We start from the raw sequence: 23567 nt of genomic DNA on the forward strand, positions 1-23567 counted from the left end.
TAGGTAAGGCCAAGAGCCCTCAATGGGAAGTAATAAGAAAACTCCCTATTTGTGTTAATGACCCCCTGGCATCAAGGAAACACAGCCAAGAAAAGGGATGCCTCCGAGGTATAGGCGGCAGAGCTGAGCAGCCACAGTTCCGTGGCACGTCCTTTAACAGACCACCATAGATGAGGTCACTCTATTGCAGGCCCAACACTAATACTTCTCAAACAGAGGTTTCCTGTCTCAGAAATCGGGCTAAAGACCTCAGGGAAGCTTGTTTTGGGAAGAGAGGGAGGAGAAAGCCTTGGTGCTGTAGGCTGAAGAAAGAGACAATGGGATTAAGGATCAGAATCTGTAGTATCAGTGATTCAGGGTGGGTAGGAAGCAAGACCAAGGGACAGTGGGAGTGATAACCGAGAATCAGATCACCAAAGAAATGACCCTGATGCAGGCCTGTGGAGGTACCAAGAAGGGATGAAGTTAGGATGAAGGCTCGTGGGGAATATCTGTGTAGCATTTCCTCCACAGCTCCTTCCTCTGAACTGACCCAGGCAGTGCTCCATCTATCGCCATCTCGAGCACTAAGCCACAAGGGAACAGAGCTCTGGGCCTCGCTGAAGACCCCAGGAAAGGCCAGTTCTTGCCATGCTGGAACTTGCGGCATGGCCTGCTGGCCCCACGGTGCCTGGAGCCTGGGTTGAGGTCTCTGACTTGTCCTGTTTCCTGTAGGAAAGTCTCTTGGCACTGCCCAGAGGGGGTTTACTTGACCCTGGCTGCTCCTAGTCTTAATGGATTGTCTCTAGCTGCCTGCCAAGTGCTGCTGGCACAAGCTGAGATGATTACACTAAGAACATGCTGTGTGCCAGATGCTTTCTGTGGGATGACAGATTAGAGGGTGACGGGTGATGAGAAGGAGGGGGCTACAAGTCACAAATGCCAAACGCTAACAATTGTACAATAATCCCATGTCAGAAAAGGCCACTGTTACAGAGGACTTTGGGAGACGCAGGATTAGATCATTAGGGTGCAGGATGAAAAAAAACTCCACCTGACCTGTGCATTATACGTACTACTGATACGAAGGCAAGAAAGGAATTCCTTCTGCAGCCCCACTCTGCTTCCCCATGGCTGTGGTGATGACAAAACAGACAGAGCAGAGCCGCCCATGTCAGGAAATAGATTTAATGCATCTCTATTACCCCATGACATCACTGTTTACATAGGCACTGGTGGCCATTGTGCCGTGGGTACACCCCCGCTGCCACATGACAGAAGCAGCAGCAGCAGGCAGGCTCTCGGCAAAGCTGAAACTCTTGAGACCAAACATCCGTAACATGTGCTGCTGTCAGCCAGCTATGGGGCTCTGGACCAATCCTTAAAAAGGAGCCAGCACTAAAATTCTGGTTCCCAGCACCCTGAGAATACTGGATTCTTCACCTACATCTGCTGACCATCCAGACATCTCTGCTCACAGCTGGAGAAGGGCTGGAGGATGTCTTTCAGGGCCTACGTCTTTCCTATCAAGGTCCTGGTATCTTCTGGCCTGGGGCCCTGGGGACTCCTCTATCCTTCTTCTGTTCTCTATTAGGTGGGTTAAGCTCTTCATAGGTAAATCGGTCACACATCGATGGCTTCTCTTGCCCAGAGGACTCTGAAGGGACATCAGTTTCCAAACTTCTTCCTTGTTGATGAACACTGCTTCCTCCTACTTTCCACGTGGAGTGATTCCAAACTGTTCCTTCCAGGCCTAGGAAGCAGTGCCACCAAGATAGAGAAGTCTACTTTCTCTCTGAACCCACAGCCTCTGTCTTTCTCACACACAAAAGGAAATTCAGCAAGGGTCTTCTAGCCTGGAGCCTTCTGAATTCGTGAAACTACCCCTTTCTTTGGGTGGTGTTCAGACAGTGGCCTGGTCCCGGCCTTCCCACATGTCCTCCCGTTGCTTGGCCTCCAACCGCTTTCTTTCTGTAAAGACAGGCAATATTAAAATTGGTTCCACACAACACCAACTGACTGACTTTCCTTCAATCCAAGTTTTCAGAGAAATCTTAATCAAGACAAGCAGAATCACTGGTTTTTCCAGATGTGGTTACCAGTAACTAATGCCTCTGCAACACCAATAAGAAAATGTCATATTATAGAGAAACAGGAGAAAGCATGAAGAGGCGAGAAAAAGGTGTATTTCATAAAACCAGCTCCTACTTTTATTTATTAGTTCAATGGTTTTCTTACTTTCAGTTTTATTAATCTCTCCTTTGATTTTCAGGATTTCCAATCTGTTGTTCAGTTGGAGATTTTTAATTTGTTCTTTTTCTGTTTTTTCTTTTTTTCTTTTTTTTTAAGTTGCATGACCAATTCATTGATTGGCTCTTTCTCTATTTTGTTGATTTTAGAGATATAAATTTTCGTTTAAGTACTGCTTTGGCTGCAACCCACAAATTTTGAAATGTTTTCTCATTGCTGTTATTCTCTTTAATGAAATAATTGATTGTTCCTATGATTTGTTCTTTGACCCACTTGTTCTTTAAGATTAGATTATTTAGTTTCCAATTAATTTTTAATCTTTCTTTCCATGGCCATTTATTGAATGTAATTTTTATTGCATTGTGATCTAAAAAGAATGCATTTAATGTTTCTGCCTTTGACTGTGAGATTTTTATGCCCTAATACAGGGTCAATTTTTGTGTAGATGCCATATACCTCTGAGAAAAAGGTATATTCCTTTCTATCTCCATTCAATCTTCTCCAGGTCTATCATATCTAACTTTTCTAAAATTCTACTCGCCTCCTTAACTCCTTTCTTGTTTATTTTTTTGGTTAGATTTATCTAGTTCTGAGAGGAGAAAGTTGAGACCCTCTAATAGTATAGTTTTACTATTTCCTCCTGTAACTCATTTAACTTCTTTAAACATCTGGATGCCATATCATTTGGTACATATATGTTTAGTACTGTTATTGGAAAAAATATATTTCAGAACCAGGATCAGACTCCAGCAAATCCCAGATATCAGTTCTTGCTTGGTTACTCTTGCCTCTCTTACTCTACTTCTCAACTGTATTAATGCCTCCTTCAGACTACCTATCATTTTGGGGCTAGTTGTTTTATATGGATCTCTCATTTATTCTCAAGAGGAACAAGGGTCCGGGTGAGGTGTCAAGAATGTGTTTAAGTACTCATTACTGAACCTCTAGTTCAAAACTCCAATGGAAACGGTAATCCTGGAATAGGCTATACCTTCTTGACACAGCTTTACTGCAAAATATTTCTTAAGTTCAGTGTTTTCGGATTACTGATGGGGAAGTTTGGGGGTAGATGAGGGCAGAATGAATACTCAGTAAGTGATAATGACCACAAGAAATGGTGGAGAACTGATGTTGCTTCTAAGACCACTGAAAATGCAATTTTGGAGGCAGTGACTTAATTTTCTCTATTTAATTTGACAGTGAGAGGCAGCATGGCACAGGTCATAGAGAGCCAGCCCTGAAGACAAGAAAACCTGGGTTCAGGTCCTACCTCTAACACAAACTGGCCATGTGACTCTAGGTGAGTCACTTAACTTCTCAGTGCTCTAAGCCACTCTTTAAGATTCTAAATTGTAGAGAAGTTGCCAATCAACATTGGTTGAGAGTTTCCTCACCTGGGAGTTCCTACACCAATGAAATTATATTTTCAAACTTTCTAAAACAAGCTTTACCAATTATTTGCCATCTGGGTCTATTGAAAGGACTACATATGTTAATATCTATAAGGGATTTTATAGTATGAGGATCAAAGAGGCTGCATAAATAAAAACACTTTTTAAATTATACCTACACAGAGAAATGAGATATCTTGCCTTTAATTCTCTGGCTCTAACACTCTGGGGGCAAAAGCACTGCCAGGTTGCAGACCAGCAGGTGACAATGACAGGAAAAGGAATTTACTGCAATGTGGGCTCCATCTTGTGGTATGCACAGAATACAGCAGCCAAGACATCCACGTGAAAAAAATGGGAACGAGCCTGTAAGAGCAGTTCTATCAAGGCAAATGGCTGTTCAGTCAGTGCGCTGTTCTTTCCCTGTCAGAAAATGACTGCTTGGGGATAACCCCAAGGTTCTGATTTGGCTTTAGGTCAGACTGGGGTAGCTAGACATATGGCATCCAAATGTAGTAGCTGTAACTGGCTTCTTTAGAAAACTGAGGAACTTCCTAATTCTCCAACACCAAGAAGTTTATTAAGTAATTAAAGGTGGAGGAACCTTAAGAGAAAGTGAGCAGAAACAGAAAACTGAAAGACTACAAGGAAAGTAAATGGGAAGGGGCAGCTAGGTGGCACAGTGGATAGAGCACTGGCCCTGAAGTCAGGAGAACCTGAGTTCAAATCCGGCCTCAGACCAAACACTTGTCACTAACTAACTAGCTGTGTGACCCTGGGCAAGTCACTTAACCCCAATTGCCTAAAAAAAAGAAAGAAAGAAAGAAAGTAAATGGGACTCCTGCAAAATAAACAAAAAGTGAATTTTCACAAATCAAGCTTTTCAATCAAGCTAAGCAAACTATAAAAGGCTGGAGGTCAAGGGATTCTTAATCTCGTGTCTATGGTCCACTAAGGAAGAGATTTCCATGGGGTCTATGAACTTTAATTGGGGGGCAGGGGGAGGAGAAAAAGATATACAAGTATACACACATGTATGTATGTATAATACATACAGATACAATACACATATAGACACATGTATATTCTATACATGTGTATCTCTCTCTTTGTTTTTTATTAATCCTTCACTAAAAGTTAGCATTCACTTCAATTAGTAATGTAGGCCACAAACATTCTGAGAAGGGGTCCACAGGTTTCAAAAGCAAATAAAAGGCAAAGGAGTTCTATAGGGGTGACTTCATGAACATTAACCTTTTAAGAGAATATAAAAAACATGGGAAATGTGAGGGGAAACTAGATGGTTCATGCCAATAAACAAGCCAACCCCAACTCACCCCCCCCCCCATTAGCAATCAGTTCAAAGCAACAGAGAATACATTCTGAACTGCTCAAGCAGGCCTAGGATAAAAGAATCTCAGAGCTGAAGAACAGAGATCATTCAGGTCACCTTCCTCATTCCTCATTTTACAGATAATGAACAGAGGACCAGAGAGGGGCTTCCAAAGTCCACATTGGGAGCCAGGGGTTTCTATGCTCTCAGCCAAGGGCTCTTCCCCTTCAGCCCCAATGCCCCTTTAAAATACAACCAGAAAACACAAACAGGAAAACATGCAAAGCAGAAAACTCAAGACAAATGCTGTCCCTTTATCCAAATGAAGATAACAGAAAACATTAAAAGGTGGTGGGATTTTGTTTTGCCTGCTTCTGTGGAGCTCCAAGATGATTTTAATAAGTGATGTAGAAGCTAAGAGCAGGGACAGTATTGTAAAAGACAGATTAGGAGAGACAGAGAGGAAGAAAGCACAGCAGAACTGGTACCAGAGTATGAAAGCACCTCGATGCATTCAAATAAACAGGGCCTAATGATTTATACATTTTCTAGTTTTAAATGAATTGACTGAAGTCACTTATGAAGGGTCACAAGCTACCATTCCTCAGACTTGGCGAGCGAAATACTGGAAAAGGGCCAGTGTTTTCATTTTAAAAAGAGAAAGGGGATGTGACCTGTATGATTTACTTCTACACCTGGGAAAAATAATGAAAAAAATCATCACAAAATCAATTCACAAACACCTATAGAATAATAATGAACATGGCTTTCTTAAGAACAAGTGCAACCATATTAATCTAATATCCTTCTATTTCTTTGAGTGAAAAATGTGACCTATCTTGATTTCGGTAAGGCTTTAGATGTTTGATTTAGCAAACATTTAGATATTTATCAATATACTGAGAAAATGTAGTTCAGTTTGCAGAACAGTTATACTGGAGGTGGGGAGTATGAAAGGTCATACTTAGAGGATGATTATCTATGGGTTAGTATTATCAGTTTGGTGAACTAAGTGGTATTCAGCAGGGCTCCTAGGCTAGGGTTGTTAAACATTTTCATCATTCTTCTATGGTTCAGTGGAAAGAAGAGGAAGACTTGGAGACGTCAGAAGATCTAGATTTATGTACTGGCCATATCACCGATTAGCTCTGCGACCCTGGGTAAATTGTTTATGTCTAGTTTTCAGTTTCCTTTTCTGTAAAATGGGCATAATGACATACTCTCAGAGTTGTGGAGAGGTAAGCACTTTATGAACTGTCAAGTTGCTGATTGTGATGGAAGAAATGAGATGCTCACTAAAGCTATTAATGACCCTGAAGGGGGCATTAATTGAATGTGTTGGTGTTGTAGTTAGATAGATACTAAGGTACTGAAATTTATATAAGGAGTAATCTGGATCGGAAATACACTCAGGGAACAAACAGAAAACTTTCTAAATGGCACAAATCTGAGCAATAGTCATCAAAGTAGTTTTGTGATTTAAAAACAGCCTAACAATGGGATGCATAAATAGGAATGCTGACACTAGAACTAAGCCTTGCCAGAAACTTCCATGTCAGGAACAATGGTTCCCTTCTGACTTCACCTTTCAGATTATTCTCATATATTTATTATGTGTTAGACTATGAGTTCCATGAGGGGAGGGCCAATGACTATCTAATTTTGTCTTTCTCCTACTATCTAGCACAGTCCTTTACAATGAATTTTGACCTAGACCTGTGATTTCATTGTTGTAGATAACTTCTGGTGAGCCAATTTCTTCTTCCAATGAAGATCTGGCAACTAGTTTGCGACCTAGGGTACAAGACGCTTGCCCAAGGCCACAGAGCCAGTGTGTCGGAGGATGCACATGAATCTTGTTCTTTCTGACTTGGAGACGAGCTCTCCAGTCACTGTGATAGGTTGTCTATTTGCCTTTCATATAGGAGCGACTGAATTGAATTGTCTTCCCGAATGGACTGTAAGTTTCATAAGGAAGGGGCTATGATTTATATTTCTGTATTCCTAAACAACACCTGGACTGTGAAACCTTGTAGTGACTTAACAAATATTTTAGGAAGGAAGATCATAGGGAATTCTTTTAACTAGTATTAATTCAAGATCAAAAAACTTAAATTCTTTCAACTATTGAATGCATTATTTTCTAGTTAAAACAACATCTTTCAGCTTTTGCAAGAGTACTAGATAATAAGAATTAAATTTTTAAAATTACAAAAAAGAAAAAAAAAATAAGTTCCAAAGGGAACACAATTAGGGCAATCTTCTTATTACATTAAGTTTAATACACACTTTTCAATACAAACTATGTAACAGAATTTCACAGTTTCATATACAACCCTTATAAGTGTGTGTATATTTGAATATCTGTATTTGCTAATGATTATTAAGTTCATAAAAACAAAGAAAAAGTGTCTTAAAGTGGCAAGTGAGGGTGACAGCCTAATAACTCAACCTGTCCAAAAATGGAATGGGTTCCTCAGGAGGTAGTGAGCTTCCTCCCTCACTGGAGATTTTCCAGCCAAGTGGGGATGACCATTTGTTATGCATGTGGCAGAAGGACCAGAGGATAAGAGCTCTGGAGCTGGAAGAGCCCTTGGACGCCAGGTGGTCCAACGCTTTCATCTTAAAGCAGAAGATGGAGGCTGTGAGAGGCAAGGTGATCTGGTGACGGTGACAGAGGGTGAAGCCTCAAGGACAGGGTCTGAACCCAGGTCCTTTGACTCTTGGGCCCCTACCCTATCCCTTTCAGTCTCCCAGAAGAGTCTCACGTGGGCATGGATTGGACTCAATGGCCTCTGGGACCCTTCCACCTCAGAGATTCTGTAAGATAATTCTATCACAGGCACCTCCAGAGTCATCTACAAAAAGAACTTGCTTCTAAATTATCAATGATTTAGTTGGGTAGATTGGGTGATGAAAGCTGACTTTTACTCTCTCTTCCAGTCTATACAACTCAGCCACAACAGCAGAACCCAAGGGCAGTGTGGACTAGAAGTATAGAAAGTTTGGGAAGACAAAAGGTACCTAAGTTTGGGCTGCTATCACAAATTGGTGTGAGAACAGATGTTGTCCAAGGTGAAAAGGGAAAGTTTCCCAGGTCTTTCTGAGTCAGCTTTTCACATATGGCTTCATGGCATAAAGAAGCACCAGGTGAAGTATTCAAAATCACAAATCCTGAATCCATGAACAGGACAGTTTCTTGTGCTGTCCAGGTTGTATAGTTAAGAGGATGGAGAAAATGTGTTAAGGAGATTAGAAGCAAGGCATGAGGATGATTAAATAAGGCTTATGAGGAAAAGTCAAAGGCATTGAGTCCTAGAGAAGGCTGAGGGATAAGGATGTGAAGATATCAGCAACAATAATGTCAATACTGTTACAATGATTTTATACCAAATTCACCCCAGTAACAATCACAAGAGCATTTGACATTTGAATAGGATTCCTTAGTTGCAGAATCAGAGAATATTAGAGCTCAAAGGGATTTTGTAAATCACCTAATTCAACTTCATCATTTTAGGAGGAGAAAACTGAGGTCTATTTTCCTAAGCACTGTCATATACCAGCTTATTTTTATCTTCACAAAAACTCCATCAGGGAGGTAGGTCAAGAATTATTATGCCCATTTTGCAGATGAGGAAACTGGGGCATGATGACTGTCTTAATGGCCACCCAGACACACAAAAGCAGAGATCAGATCAGAACGCACTTTCTGACTGCTAAACTCAAGTCTGTTCGCACACCTAAGTCTGTCTTCATAAGGATTCTCTACTTCCACTAAGGAGAGAACTAGGGAGAAAAAGGTTAATGACAACAACAACAAATTTAAGTTAGATTTCAGAATTTCCTGGCAATGAAAGTTGTTAGAAACTGAAAGAGGTTACCAAGGGAGGTTGTGGAATTTCTTCCTCTGGAGTCTTTCAAAACAGAATTGATTATCATTTTCCACAGAAGGTTTAAGTATGATATGGCCTCAAGGTCTCATCCAACCTGGCTTGATGATAGGATTTTTATGGTTTTGTATTTTTAACTTTAATCTGCAGGGCAGCAATGAAAAGAGAAACTACTCATCTATGATGCCTCTGGGAGGTATATATTTTCTTAACTCATGAATGGGGGGGGGAAGCCGCCTGACAGTGGCAGGATTTGATCAATGTTTTGAAAATACAAAGTGTTGTGGCTGAAAAAAAGGTGACCGAAGTAGTGCTGGGTGGGTTTCCATTTCTTCTAGAGCTTTCTCTCATCTTCAAAGAGAAGGCTGAATTTAGATGTTGAGAAGTGGACATTTTGGGGCTCCACAGAAACACAATAGCATCTACTTAATCTGGAACACAGCTAGTAAGAGAGGAGATTTTACTACAACACAAAATCCTCCTATGCAAATCCTGTTCTCAGACACAAAGATTGGGATCATCTCTAGACAATAAGAAAGAAAGAGTCTACGAATTCAGATTTTTTAGACCATCAGTACCACCAGAAAGAAACTTATCACAGTAGGTCACTTCACTAAGATTGTGGTGTTTTCAGAGGCAGCTGGTGATACAGTGGATAGAGCTCTGGTCCTAGAGTCAGGAAGACCTGAATTCTAATCTGTTCTCAGATACTTACTAGCTGTGTGACCCTGGGCAAGTCACTTATCCACTATCTGCTTCAGTTTCCTCAACTGTAAAATGGGGATAATAATAACACCTACCTCTCAGGGTTGTTGTGAAGATCAAATAAAATAATATTTGTAAAGCACTTTAGAGCCTGGCATGTTAACAGGTGCTTAATAAAATGTTTGCTTCCCTCCTCCCTTCCAGCACAGACTAGCCACAGTCCTAACATTCACATCATTTATATATAATTTGCATGGCAAGGTACTGATATGGCTAGACTGGTAGCACTGTCTGCTGCAGTCCTACAATGAAAATCATGAAGTGACGGGCACTGAAGGGGATGGTTAGGAAAGACTCACGTTTGTCAACTGATATGTCTACAAAGAAAAATGATGTAACATGGGGGTAACATTCCACTTGTAAGTAAAGGGTTAACAACCCCGACCATTCTTCACATAGCCCTTTAGTTACTGCCTCCTCAAAACCAGCAGGAAACCTCTCTCCTGCCTCTAGAGTCTCAAAGAGGCCTTCAATGATGGAGCATGGGAGAGAACTCACAACTAGCTCATTACAATCATTAAGGTTTCAAAAATAGTTTGGGTTCAGCTTTGAAACTTCAGCACCTGCCATGACACACTCTGTCACTGGTTATCTGGTCAGTGCAGCTGAGAGGCTACAAGCTGGCGGCTATCACCAGAGCAGAGTGGACAGGAAGTATTAATGGCCTTGTTAGACCAGCAATAAACAAGGTCTTTGAAACTTCAATTCGTTTAATGGAAAAATGAAGTTACTTTCTGGTAAGTGGAATTCTCAGAATAAATTGCCTTCACAGATTCCCCAGATCTTAAGCTGGGGCAATGAGACTGTCTAAACCTTAAATGTCGATAAAAAGTACTTAGGAGCCAAGCCAGAATCCCAAGCCTTTACGAAGAAGTCAACAGCTGATAAAGGGTAAGAGACAGACTTTAACTTCAGCTCCCAACTGCGGGGAAAGAAAAAAAATCTACCTGTGGTCTAGAAACATTTTCCTAGAACTCCACCTACTAGTAAATAATTAGAAGACGAACTCCAGATCATGTCACACTAGAAATATTCAGGAGTGTCTCAGACTGAAAAAAAAAAATCAAAATCAAAATCATTCTCTCTAGTTGTTAACAGAATTGCCAGCACTTTCTTCTCTGTTACTTCTTACCTGAGTATTGATAAGATCACATCACAGTGATGTGCGGGATGTGCTGAGCACAAACCATGGCAAATTGCCTTTCATGCCAGAGGCAGGATTTCCACTGGAAATGTACTTCACAAGAAAGGCCTTGCTAAAGGCTGGGGAAGACATTATTATGCTTTACAAAGAACCACAGATGTTATCTAGAGGGTTGTTACATATCTCATGAAAAACATTGCAAGGAGCATTGATTAGAATATCTGGTTGGGTATAAAACTGGCAAGCAGATTTTAAAATGCCTTTCTCCCAAATATCAGCACAAGAACCATCTCATTACTCCTGAGAGCCTTCACAGGGAGGAAGATGGCAAAACGAAACAGGTGGCTCTCCTTTCCTCGCTGGCCTTCAAGTGAGGATCTGGAAAAGTTTTTAAAAAGAGCTAAAGAAGGAACCGATTCTTCAACTCACCACGGGCTTCCTGCAGTTTCTTGAGCTCAGCATCCCGTTCTGCTTTGGTCCGCTGACTCCGAACCCCAAGGGCACTGATCACTAGCCTTCGGGCCAGGGCAGCGGATGTCTCAGGACGTGGCTTGGCTGGCTGGAGAAACTCTAAAGAGGAAGCAGGGAGGGGGAGGGAGTGAAGGAGTAATCAGCTCAGTCCTAAGTGATTTAACACAGTAATTAACATACCAAATAGACTAACAAGGGCTGCATCAGCAGTAATTAATACCAGTGTTAGATGAGCATCACAGGAAATTAACACTGTGAAGTACAACTTGGCTTCATCATTTGCAATAACACAACTTTATGCAGCGATTGCATTAAGCAAGCCAGTCTCAGCCAGACCCGGATCTAGCAGTCATGAGATACTGAAGGCCAGGGAAGTAAGACAGGCTGGAGTGACGCCACGCCTGCCTCCATGACCCCTTCCTAACTAGACAAGAGGGACAGAAGACCAGTCACCAAAGAGGGTCCGACTCACCGGCACAAGCTCGTGCTTTGGCTTTGGCTGCTCTCGTGGCCTGAGAGAGTGGCCGGATCTTTACCATCATGTGCTTACTATTCAGGGCATCACGAGCTGTGCAGAAGTATAAACATGAACACGTAAAAATGGAATGAAAGGAAGTAAAGAAAAATCTGAAGTTGGTTCTCAGAAGGAACTTCTTGGAAATAAAAAAAAATTGGGGGGAAGTGATAGAGACTATCCATATATTCACTTGTTCAACAAGTATTTCTTTATTCCTATGATGCACCAGGAACTGTATTAGGTGCTCAGGATACAAACACAACAGATCCTGGCCTCAAGGGATTGGGGTGAAGGTAGGGAGAGTCGAATGTCTAAAAAGATCTCCCTCTCTCTCTCTCAGTTCCTTCGTGAGGCTCCTTACATATGTGAAGGCATATGACACCCAAAGTGTGGCTATCACAAGCTTCCAAGGGGTCTTCCGGCACCACAATTTAATTACTTTTGGTGCTTTTTTTGGGGGGGGGCATGTGTTCAGATTTATGATTTCATTGCTGCTTATGGTGATGAAATAGCATCAAAAGTACTGTGGAAATACTTCTTCCTCCAAGTATTAGCAAATAAATGTAACACCTTCCAGCAGATTCAGAAGTAATTCTTCAGAAGGTGGAGAAGCATTCCTCTTCTTGTATCACCATCATCTACAGATGAAGGTGCCAAGGTACCACTTTAAAAAACCTGCCATTGTCCCACAGCCCTGGCTGCCTGAAGAGAAATTCAAATGAGCATCGAACTGATAAAGGCTGCCATATCACAGGAGGAAGAGGAGGGCAGGAAAGGAAGCTGCAAAGGAACCCGGTAGCCATCTGGTTTAACCTATCATACTAAAGCATCCCTCTCCAGCCCCTGCATCGAGACCACCGGGCTAGAGGGATTCAGCACCCCTGGAGACAAGCCATTTGACTTTCAGACAGCTCTAATTGTAAGAAAGTTCTTCCTAGCATCAAGTTGAAATCTGCCTTTTAGGGAAGTTGTCCTCTGGGGTCGATGTGAACAAACCTAATCTCCTCGTGACGGCTCTTCAGACACTTGAGACAGTTCTAATGTCTCCTCTGAGTCTTCTCTCCAGCTAAACAAGCCTGGTTCCTTCAATTGATAAGAATGGATAAAAGAGAAATACCTGTAATCGGACTGGAGAACACTCCTAGAGCATGTGTGTCATCCACCCACTTAATATCAAATCCTTTCTTTCTGCAACACAAGAAAGCAAATATTTTATTTCTTAAAATAAGATAAAGTTTTATTCACTTGATAAACATTTATTAAGTTCCTATAAAGTCTCATAAAACACCTTACACTGAGAAGGGCAGGGAAAGAAATAGAGCCAATCTCATATAAAGTCAAAAGTGGATAATGACACACAGAAAAAAAAAACAACCCAGCTTGGAGAACAGAAGCTGTAGCTGAATTTTAAAAGCAATAATGTCATCACAGAGCACTACCCGGGAGTATTTTATGTTCCCAAGTACTTTACAGACATCAACTAATTAATCCTCACAAGTCCCTGGGGAGGGAATGTATTAAATGCATTATTTGGAAGAGGTATTCTTGTGGGCAGGGGACAAGGGAGAGGTGGAAAGCAGGTACAGGGGAGGGGGGTGGAGGAGTACTAGAAGGGATAAGGTGAACTGGGAAGGTAATTTGGATTTAATGCAAATGTAGGCTCAAGGGCATAGAGAGATTACACAGTAAGATGGAGTTCATAGAAAAAAGGCAAAAAGCAAATAATGAAGACGGGGCAGCTCAACTAAAAGATGTCTTTTGTTTTTTCTTTTGTACTATGGAAGTAAAAACTATGATGAAGTTAGAGGAACTATGATAAAGAGAAATAAAATATAAAATGGACATCAGACCAGATCAGAAGACAAAGCAGTGGAAAGTCAGTCATTTAGCAGAATTAATAGGCTACCTACTTTGGAGTCACGTAGAATCAATCAATAAGGTTAAATACCTGCTATGTGCTAGGCACTATCCTAGGCTTTAGATATCTAACCGTCTGCTTTCAAGGAGCTTACAGTCTCTGGAGGAACAGATTACACATACATACACCAGGGTACACAGAACAGACACAAGGCATTTGTGGGAAAGACACTAGCAGTTGGGCAGGGGGGATCAGGAAAGACTTCATGTGGGAAGTGGCTTTGGAGCTGAGCCCTGAAGGAAGCTAGGGAGGCTAGGAGAAGGGAGTGGGATGGGAGTGCATTTTGGGCATGAGAGACAACTCATGCAAAGGCATGAGAAGAGGGATGGAGTACCATGTGTGAAAAGTAAGAAGGCCAATTTGGCTGGAACACAGTATACATAAAAGGGAGTGATGTGTCAGGAAAGGCAAGATGGGATCAGGTTGTGAAAGGCTTTAAATGCCTGAAGGAAGAGAGAGAAGGAGGGAAAGCAGACAGAAGGAAAGGAAAGAGGGAAGGAAGAAAAGAAAGAAAAAGGGTGAGAGGAAGCAGAGAGGGAGGGATGGAGGGAAGGAAAGAAGGAAGCAAGAAAGAGGAAAGGAGGGAAGAAAAAAAGAAGGGAAGAAGGGACTGAGGAAGGCATTTATTAAATATCTACAATGTGCCAGGTACTGTGCTAAGTGCTTTATAAATACGTCATTTCATCCTCACAACAATCTTGGTAGACAGGTGCTATTATTATCCCCATTTTACAGCCGAGGAAACTGAGGAAAGAAAGGTTAAGTGACTTGCCCAGGGTGACAGAGCTAGTAAGTATACGAGGTCAGATTTGAATTCAGGTCTTCCTGACTCCAGGCCCAGCACTCTATCCACTGCACCACCATATTTGATCCTAGAGGTACGAGGGAGCTACTGAGGTTTACTGAGCAGGGTGATGACATGTTAGACCTGCACTTTGGGACAATCACTGTGGCAGCTGTATGGAGAATGGACTAGAATAGGTAGAGACTAGAGAAGAAGTTCAGTTAAAAGCCGTTGCAACAATTAGGTAAGCTTACTCACAGTCAGGCTACTGTAACAGTTAGGTGATGAGAGTCTGGACTAGGGTGATGGATGTGAGTGGAGATCTGAGGATGGAGAAGAGAAGAGAAGTTGTGGAGGTAGAAACAACAGGCTCTAGGACCCCAAGGTCCGGGTTCTAGTCCCGGCTCTGCCATAACTAGCTGCAGGCCTTTGAGCAAGTCTTTCTTTGGGGGTTTCCATTTTCTCACCAATAAAAGAACAGGGTTGAACTAAATGTTTACTATGGTGTCTTACAGCTCCAACTCGAGGATTCTAGAGTACCCAGTGAATTCACAAGTCTGAAGGCATAAGTCTGGCATCTGCTCTCCTCCTTTCTCAAAAAGGTGATTATATATTAACTTAAGCACACAAATCCAGGCATTACCCACCCCTACTCTCAGGATATCCAGCCAGGAAAAGACCCTTCTGAGGAAAACCAGATAAAAGGAAATTAAAGTTATTCAGGTTAATCAGAAAAAAGAATTTCCTTGCTGAAAAAGGGATTAAGCACTTCAATTTACTACAGAGATTGGAGAGGGTTTTTCTCTGGAAAGTTTCAGTAATATGATAACTATGTATCCAAGAAGATTTGTGTGATGAAAAGATGAATTTCATAATTTCTGGAAGATTCTTGCTGCCACAGTCTGAGATGTATATTTGAAAGTGATGGGAAGGGCCTATGGTCTTTCTCTGGCAAAGTCTAGAAAACAAATAATAAATGTTTATCCCTTAAAGACTACAATAAAAGTACTTGGACAATAGCTTTAACATATGCCATTTACTAACAATAACCTAACTTAGAAGATTCTTCTTCTGGGAGAGGATTAAATTGGTTTTTAAAATCTGTTATGCATTTTATAAAAGCAACGTGCCTTTAATACTGATGCTGAAAAAAACTGCAACATATTTTAGACTCCCTGATCTATTTTACATGTTCAGAATTAGGATCTCATGAATTCAATACGTAAAGTCATGAATATTTAAATTAATATTTTCAAACAAGAATCATGGCTCTTGAGCTGCAGCTCACCAAAGTGAGGTACTAAACACGCTGGAACAACTCAGGTTGGCTTGGACATCACAGTACATCCCGTTACAGCCCACGCTGGCGAATTCTTGGACGTGGGTGCTAATGACCCAACTCAATTCTGAGCAGCCCCTCTAGTCTGGAGCACGAAGGGATTCATGACATGGTCTCTCAGATACCCTCTGAACCACAGCCAGGTTTCACTGACTCGAGGGCCAAATTCTGGAGTTACAGAAAAGTGGGCTCAGCTCCTGAGCTGGGAATCCCAACTGTCACTTCCTGCTCCATTCTCAAGGTTTGGCAGCTCAGCGACTCCATCAGCCCTGTTCTTCAAGCACAGAAACAGCAAATGGAACAGCAGGAAGGCCGGTTTGTTAGGACCACAGGGAGTGTGAAAGTGTTAAAAAGGCTGGAAAGGTTGGCTCCTTTAGGTGGTGAAGCCTTGAAATTCCAAATGGAGGAGTTTATATTTGGTCCAGGGCTAACAGAAAGCCACGAGAGTTTACTGAATAGGAGAGTGACATAGTCAGACCTATGCTTTAAGAAAATCACTTTGGCAAGCTGTGTGGAAGACTGGGGAGGGACTAGAGTTAGGGAGACTAATTAGGAGGCATTAAAATATTTACACAAGAAGTGATGAAGGACTGAGCTAGGTTGAAGCCTGTATGGGTCGAGAGAAGAGGATGGATGGGAGAGGTATTGTGGAAGGATAAACAACTGATTAGATGTATGGGGTAAGGGAGAATGAGGAGTCAAGGATAATTATGAGGTTGTGAACTGAGGAAGCAGAAGGATGGTGGTGCCCTTGACAATAACAGAGAAGTCTGGAAGAAGGATGGGTTGGGAGTAAAAGATATTAAGTTCTGTTTTAAACGTCCTGGGTCTGAGATCACAGCCTGAAATGTACCGAAGCTCAAGATGCAGAATAAGACAAATATTTTCAGATACAGTTGATGTGGGAATTTGCTTTGCTTGTCTCTACTCCTTGTTGTTTCATGGAGCCTCCATCTCTTGGCTGTGGGCATTTCTCTGGCCCTCCCCTATGCCCTGGAACACTCTCCCTCCTCATGACCTCCCTGGCTTCCTTTAAGTCCCAACCCAAATCCTCCCTCTTAATACCAGTGCCTGTTCTCTCTTAACTATTTCCCATTTGTCCTGTAATGAGCACGTTCAAGCATTTCTGTTTGTTTTTTGTTGCCTCCATTAGAATGTAAGCTCCTGGAGGACAGGGACTGTCTTTTGCCTCTTCTTACATCTACAATGCTTAGCACAGTACCTGGCACATAGTAGGCACTGAATAATTTTTTCTGACTGATTTATTACAAGGGTTTTCTTTTTTCAACATCAGAAGGGGTAGGAAGTCAAGATGGATATGGATAGGAGAGAAAAAAAGGAAAGACAAGGAGATAATTGAGGCATCTTTTTTTTTTAAATGTAGAGAAGAGAACGCAAGGAAGTCTGGTAAGAAGCACAGACAAGCCAGACAGCTTTGAAAGCTACAGGTTGAACCTATATATGTTGGAAGAAAAACAAGCTGCACATAACAGACACCCGCAGGATATTTTCTTGTGAAATCCTTTTTCTCTGTTTTACTATCTATAGAAAATGCCCATTTAATTGGTTTTGCTTGTTAACTTCCGAATAACAAAGCAACAACAACACGAAGAAACATACAATAGGCAGCTGATGAGGAAGGACTAGAGCTCAGCAAAGAGACTAGGGCTGGATATGGAGTCAACTGGTTAGTGAAAAATTATCTGAAAACACTCAGTATGTGCTAGGCATGATACTCAGTACTGAGGATAAAAAGAAAATGTAGTCCCTGTCCTCAAGGAGCTTATATTCTAATGAGGAGAGACACTGGTGATTAATTAGGTACATACAAGACAGGAAATGTGTACAGAAAAGACAGAAGGGAATCTGAGAAGGGAATGGATGAGCAGTGGAAGGGATTGGGAAAGGCTTCCAATAGAAGGCAGCATTGAAGCTGCATCCTGAAGGAAACCAAGTGATCTAAGAGGCAGAGGTGAGGCATGGAGACAGGAAATGAAGAGTCATGTTCAAGGAACTACAAGTAAACCACTGAAGCTGGATTGTAGAGTTTGTGGAAGGGACTAATATATAACAAGACTAGAAAGAAAGGTAGGAAAAGGTGAGATTATGAAGAATTTTAAATGCCAAACAGAGGAATTTACATTTTATTCTGTAGATAATAGGGAGCCAGTGAGAGGGAGGGGGGAGGTGGTGGTGGAGCACAGTCAGATCTATGCTTTAGAAAAACCACTTTGGCAGCCGAGTACAGATCTGGATGTCATCTACATAAAGATGATAAATTAAATCCATCCTTCCTTCATCTCACTGATCCCATTCACTATTACATCTTGTCCATTCTTCCTTCAAGAAGCCCTTTGCATCCAACCAATCTCTTCCATTATCAATGCCAAGTAATTGAGGTCCTTATTATTTAATGCCTGTATCACTCCCAACAATCTCCTAACTGCTTTTTTTCTGCCTCTAGTCTTCTCTCCATTCAATCTCTCTTTTACTTATCTACATAAAGGATCTCAAGGTTGGAAGGGATGTTAGCTCACTCCACACCTGAAAAAGAATTGTCACTACAACCAAGCAAAAAAGAGGCCACTGGACACAAAACCTCCAAGGAGGGAGAGGCTGCTACCTCTAAAATTACAGTACCTACAGACCTAACTTCTTAACACACTGCTTTGATCCTATTCAAAATCCTTTATGCAAAAAATGCAAGTTGGTTTGCAAATGCCTGCAGGACAAAGCTCCTCAGCTTAATTTTTATGTTTATGTTTTATGTTTAGTAATCTGAACCCTTTCAGGGCGTAACCATTCTCATTTTATTACTCCTCAACACAAATGTATCTCTAAAGATTCAGTGCACGGTCAGTTCTGTCTCTGTCTGCCCAAGTTGTTTTTCCAAGAGGAATATACTACTCACTCTTCTTTAACCATTATTAAAGATCCAACTCCATTCCCATGGCCTCCATGAAGAACTGACTTAAGCAATCTAGCCGCACCTCTGATCTGCCCCCTTTTCCAAACTCCTATCACAGAACTATATAAAGGAAAAGAACATTAGCAGCTCTCCAGTCCAGCCTCCCAGCCCATGAAACTGTTCTTTCTAAAACATCCCTGAATAAGGGATATATCATTTCTCTGAAGACTTCCAGCCATAGAAGCTCATGCTAATACCCCAAGCTGCTCCACCACTACCTCTCCTGGCCTTTCAAACTACAGAGAATACGTCTGTTCTTTCTTCAGTCTAGTGATCATCAGTTTCCTTAGGCTCCCTCTCCCCATTCTTCCTATCCAGCCTTGATATCTTTAGGTCCTCCAAATGTTTCTCATATCACATGATTTCTACATCTCAGTAAAAATGCCATTTTCCTTGTTGGAGAGAATGATAGGGAGTAGGGGGAGGGAAAGAAGAAATCAAGTAGCTCTGCCTTCTATTATTATATCCCCAACAGGCCTACTTTATCCTTTTCTTAATCTTCTCCAAGCATATCTGAAAATACTCTTCTTTCTTGGCTGTCCCCTCTTAGACTCTTCTGCTAGGCTGTGTCCCTCTTTTGTATTTATCCTCACTCACATGCCCCTTCCTTCATCTTCTGGACACATCTTTTAAAAACTCGAGCTAATCAGAGAGCATGCTCTGTGGCACACTGGTTTCTACTTGTGTGCCCTGCCGCCCCTTCTTTGACAGAGTTTTCAATGTTTTTTTTTTTTAAAAGACTCTCCTATGCTATTAGAGTTGTACCTCTCTTCAGAATCTCTGACCAAGTCATCACACCCTTCTTTCCTCTTATCTTTGCTTTGCTCCATTCTCCCTAGCATTCTCTTTCCTTGCTACCAGGAATCTCAAGATCTGGTTGCCTTCCCCAAGGTTCCTACCATCTCCCCTTCCACAAGTTCTTTCTTGTTTGTGAGAATTTGGTACACTGGAAAGAATACAGGTTCTAGAGTCAGAGGGTCTGGGTTCAAATTTTACCTCTGACACATAAAAGTCACTTAAACTCCACTGGCTTCAAGCCAATAAAGCCATTTGTAAAATGGGGGTGAGTTGGGGAGAGAGACCAGACAGTTTCCGAGTTCCTTAACACTTCAAAGCTATAATCCTAAAACATCCACAATAATTCTTTTGTTGCTTTCTCTGCCTTATGAGAAAATAAATTAACACCAAGTCCAGTCAAGGATTTATCAGATGCTCTGCTTTTAAAAGAATGAGACTTCTAGCAGATGCTTGCATTGTCAAATTCTCTTCCCACCCAAATTATCACCAAATTTTGTTTCCCATGCCAGTCTTACAGTCTGTCTTAGAAAAATATCATCAATATTCTCCACCTGGCTGGGTCATTTATACCCCTCTAACAATACTGTTTCTATTTTTTCTCTATTTACATGTCAGTAAATATTCTTTTGTATTTTTACTCCCATGTTCTCAAATGCAAACATACTTTCTTCACATGGTGTTACATCCACTTCCTTTCTATTTAATCTCCTTTTGAACAATGTAAACATTTCTAATGTCATATTCTAGTCATAAATCTTGTGTCAAGTTTCAGTGAAATCTATCAAATTTTACTTTCCTGAATTCAAGAATCATTTTTTGCTAACTATACTTTATTGTCAGAGTCAATAAACATTTATTAAGCACCTACTATATGCCAGAAACTATGCTAAATGCTGAGGAGACAAAGAAAGAAATAAGATAGTCCCTGCCATCAAGGAGCTCAAAATCTAATGGGGGAGACAATACAAAAAAAAGGAGCTGAAATGGTGTGTGTGTGTGTGGGGTGGTGGTGGTATGTTCACCATGGGAGGGAACATAATGTGGTTTTGTAGCCAAGGTGGAAAATGAGTTGAGGAGGTACAAGTTACAGAACTGAATTTATCTTGCAGAATGATGAATTTCTATAGATCTTGAAATCTAGGAGAACAGCTGGGGGGGGAAATGATGAGGAGAATTCCTTGGGTGCCCTCTTTAAATGGTGGAAGGGGTCTATTGTACCTGTATATGGTAACTGAGATTATAAACATTATTCACCTAGGTTGTACCAAGCACTGCCCCCCGCCCCAACCATACCAATTTCTATTGTGTGTGTGTGTGTGTGTGTGTGTGTCTGTCTGTCTGTCTGTCTGTCTATCTATCTATCTATGTCACAGAGTACTTCTATTGGTAGCTTTCTGTCATCTTCTGGAGACACAGTCTTAAGACATGTTGTGACAGCACACATTTTCACTTGCTTTGTCAGGTCTAGCATTATCAATAGATCTCTTCATCTTGATGGTACTAGAACTCTGCCACAAACTCTGGTTTGTGCCTGTGAATATTCCTTAGTGTTCTGTAGAATATGGGATGGTACTTTTTTAAGTATAACCAATTATTCTTTGAAGATAAATCTCATATCTAATGTAGAGTTCCAAGAAGAAAATGTTTCTTCTTTTTCCTTGATGTCTCAGTCTTTCACTTATTTAACTCTAAACAATGATTTGGTCCTCTTGTCCCTGAATAATTTTGCTTTAGAATTATTTTTTTCATCTTATATAAGAAAACTTTATCATCTCTAATAAGATGGAAATGAACTTCAGATGGACTCTAATCCTTTCACCTTCTTTAGTAGACTAGCTTATAGTGTGTTAGATATAGCCAGTGATCACCTCAGGCAGAAAAATATACCTTATGTGTTCTATGTGACATGGCAAGAGTTTCTTCTGTATCAATATTTCCTTGTTTCTAAGTTGAAGAAAGTATTTGACAACACTCCCACTCTTCAACTAAACCCTTAGTCTGCCTGCAAACTCACTGAAAACTACTTGTTTACTACGTTTGCCAGGGTTCCTAAAAAAGCTCATGTCTCCCCTTCTACTGGCAGTTCACCTACTAGCAATATTGGTAATTAGCACTTAGGAAGGTGTTCCTCTACTCTTATAGAAGAAACATATAGAATTAACAAAATCTTCTATATGGTCAGAAAAATATCTTTTACAGAGTAGTAAGTAGTATAAGCAATGGTCTACAATGTTCTAATACTTAAACTATACCACTCAATACAGCACTTAATCATATTTTGTTTTATGTGTGGATGCCTCATCTTCCTGGAAAGCCTACAAACTTCTTGAGGGATGGATCTATGTCATTGTATTTGTTCGGAATCCCCCACAACACAAAGAAAACGATTAAGTATACTATAGGCACTCAATAAATACTTACCAAATGAAAGACTGAGAAAGAAAGGAAAATATATGTTTGGGAAGAGATGACAGAGGCAAGTATTACTGAAAGACAGGTTTTAAATAAATACTTGTTAATTGCATAAGAAATATTTGGCATTTTAATATGAAAGTTAAGAATTGTGAATATACAGTAATCAAAAGAACTGATATTTAAAGTGAATAACTGGCAGGGTACAAGCAGATGAATAAGTAGTAGAAAGTTCTGAGAAATAAGACAGAAATAATTCAAGGAGCTGAAGGATTGATTCTTAAGGAAATATGATTAAATTTAAATGTGATTAGGTAAAGAAGCATGGAGATCCTTTTGGATTTCTGGGGACAAAAGAATAAGATTCTTTACTACAACGATATTTAGAAAAAGACTGAACTCAACACTAGAAAATATTCTGTGGGGTGAAAAATTTGTTAGTCCTAGCTAGACACAGGCCCAAACCACTAGAGCAATCTTTTCCCACGCTAATCTCTACAAGGTTTAGCAGAAAGTAGTCAAAAATGACAGAGTCAAGTTGAGGACAGTTAATTTAAAGAGATTTGAGAGAAAATGGCAAGCGCAAGGTCAAGGATGAAGAAAGTTTCTAGCTATTACAGTTAAGTCTAAGCAAAGTATTTGATAGCCACATGATCCTATCTGAGTAGGGGTGGAAAGTCTTTTAGTGGAAGCCAAAAAGAAGCAGTCAGAAGAATTTAAGGCAAACTTAAGGGAGATGAAGTCCAGACACACAGTGAGACCAACAGATAGGCTACAAGAAACAGCTGGGATTCTTTTAAGAGCTCAGACAAAATAGCAAAGCCAATTGGAAACCATTACACCATTCAAAAGAATGAATGCAAAGAAAGCAAGTCAAGGGCAACAGATCTTTGAGTGAGAAATGATCTGATACACAAGGTGTCTACAAAGACTAATCAGTATCTTAAAGAACCTGGAAGAGTTTGAAAAGGCATTAATTGTGCAGAATTATTTTTGATGACAATATTGGTAAAAAAAAAATTCTAAACTTTAGGGATGTAAGTTGACTTGAAGCTGTAGTCATTCTTAGGAAAACTGAAGACATACAAGTGTTTGCAGAAGGTTTTCCAAAGTATCTTTACCCCAAGCCGCCCTACCATCCCCAACCATGCAAGAACACTCACTGATAGCTGCAGAAGACACGTAGGAGGTCTTCGGTTCGAAATTCCTGAGGAAAGTCATAGATTTCAATGACATGGGGGAGTTCACAATCGCTGATGTCAAGTTCACGAGCTTCATAGTTGTAATAATCAAATCTAGGTTCCTGGAGACTCTTCCTGTTGTTCGAACTCCCAGATAACTAGGGAGGAGGAGGAAGCACATCAGTGACTGAGCCATGAAGCTAAAATAATGTAAATCCATCTCCTATGTGAATATCTTCTTTGTTCATCCAGCCCCTACTCTCTGACTCTAGCCTTTTTATTGTTAAGATTGTACATGATGGGGACAATGATGGGAATAAGGCTTTTTATAAAACCTTATGAACTTTTAATGAACTTCCACTGAGAACAGGTAACACCAGAAACTGAATTTTCACCTATGTGCCAGCATGTAAAGAAATAAAGACTG

General features: G+C 40.8%; 1 protein-coding gene across 3 annotated transcripts in view; it reads right to left on the bottom strand.

Moving 5' to 3' along the window:
* Positions 1 to 1151: 1151 nt before the first annotated feature.
* Positions 1152 to 23567, bottom strand: part of R3HCC1L (R3H domain and coiled-coil containing 1 like) — a 109037-nt gene continuing 86621 nt past the window's right edge. For all 3 annotated transcript variants that reach the window (XM_027860395.1, XM_027860387.1, XM_027860380.1), the window contains 5 exons: positions 23123 to 23298; positions 12858 to 12928; positions 11696 to 11791; positions 11182 to 11322; positions 1152 to 1950 (listed from right to left, as the gene is read on the bottom strand). In XM_027860395.1, coding sequence (XP_027716196.1) covers positions 1883 to 1950; positions 11182 to 11322; positions 11696 to 11791; positions 12858 to 12928; positions 23123 to 23298 — 552 coding nt within the window. In that variant the 3' untranslated portion in view covers positions 1152 to 1882. The remainder of the gene's footprint in view (positions 1951 to 11181; positions 11323 to 11695; positions 11792 to 12857; positions 12929 to 23122; positions 23299 to 23567) is intronic.

Source organism: Vombatus ursinus, unplaced genomic scaffold, assembly GCF_900497805.2.
Source record: "Vombatus ursinus unplaced genomic scaffold, bare-nosed wombat genome assembly UNPS02000749.1, whole genome shotgun sequence".
Taxonomy (NCBI): Eukaryota; Metazoa; Chordata; class Mammalia; order Diprotodontia; family Vombatidae; genus Vombatus; species Vombatus ursinus.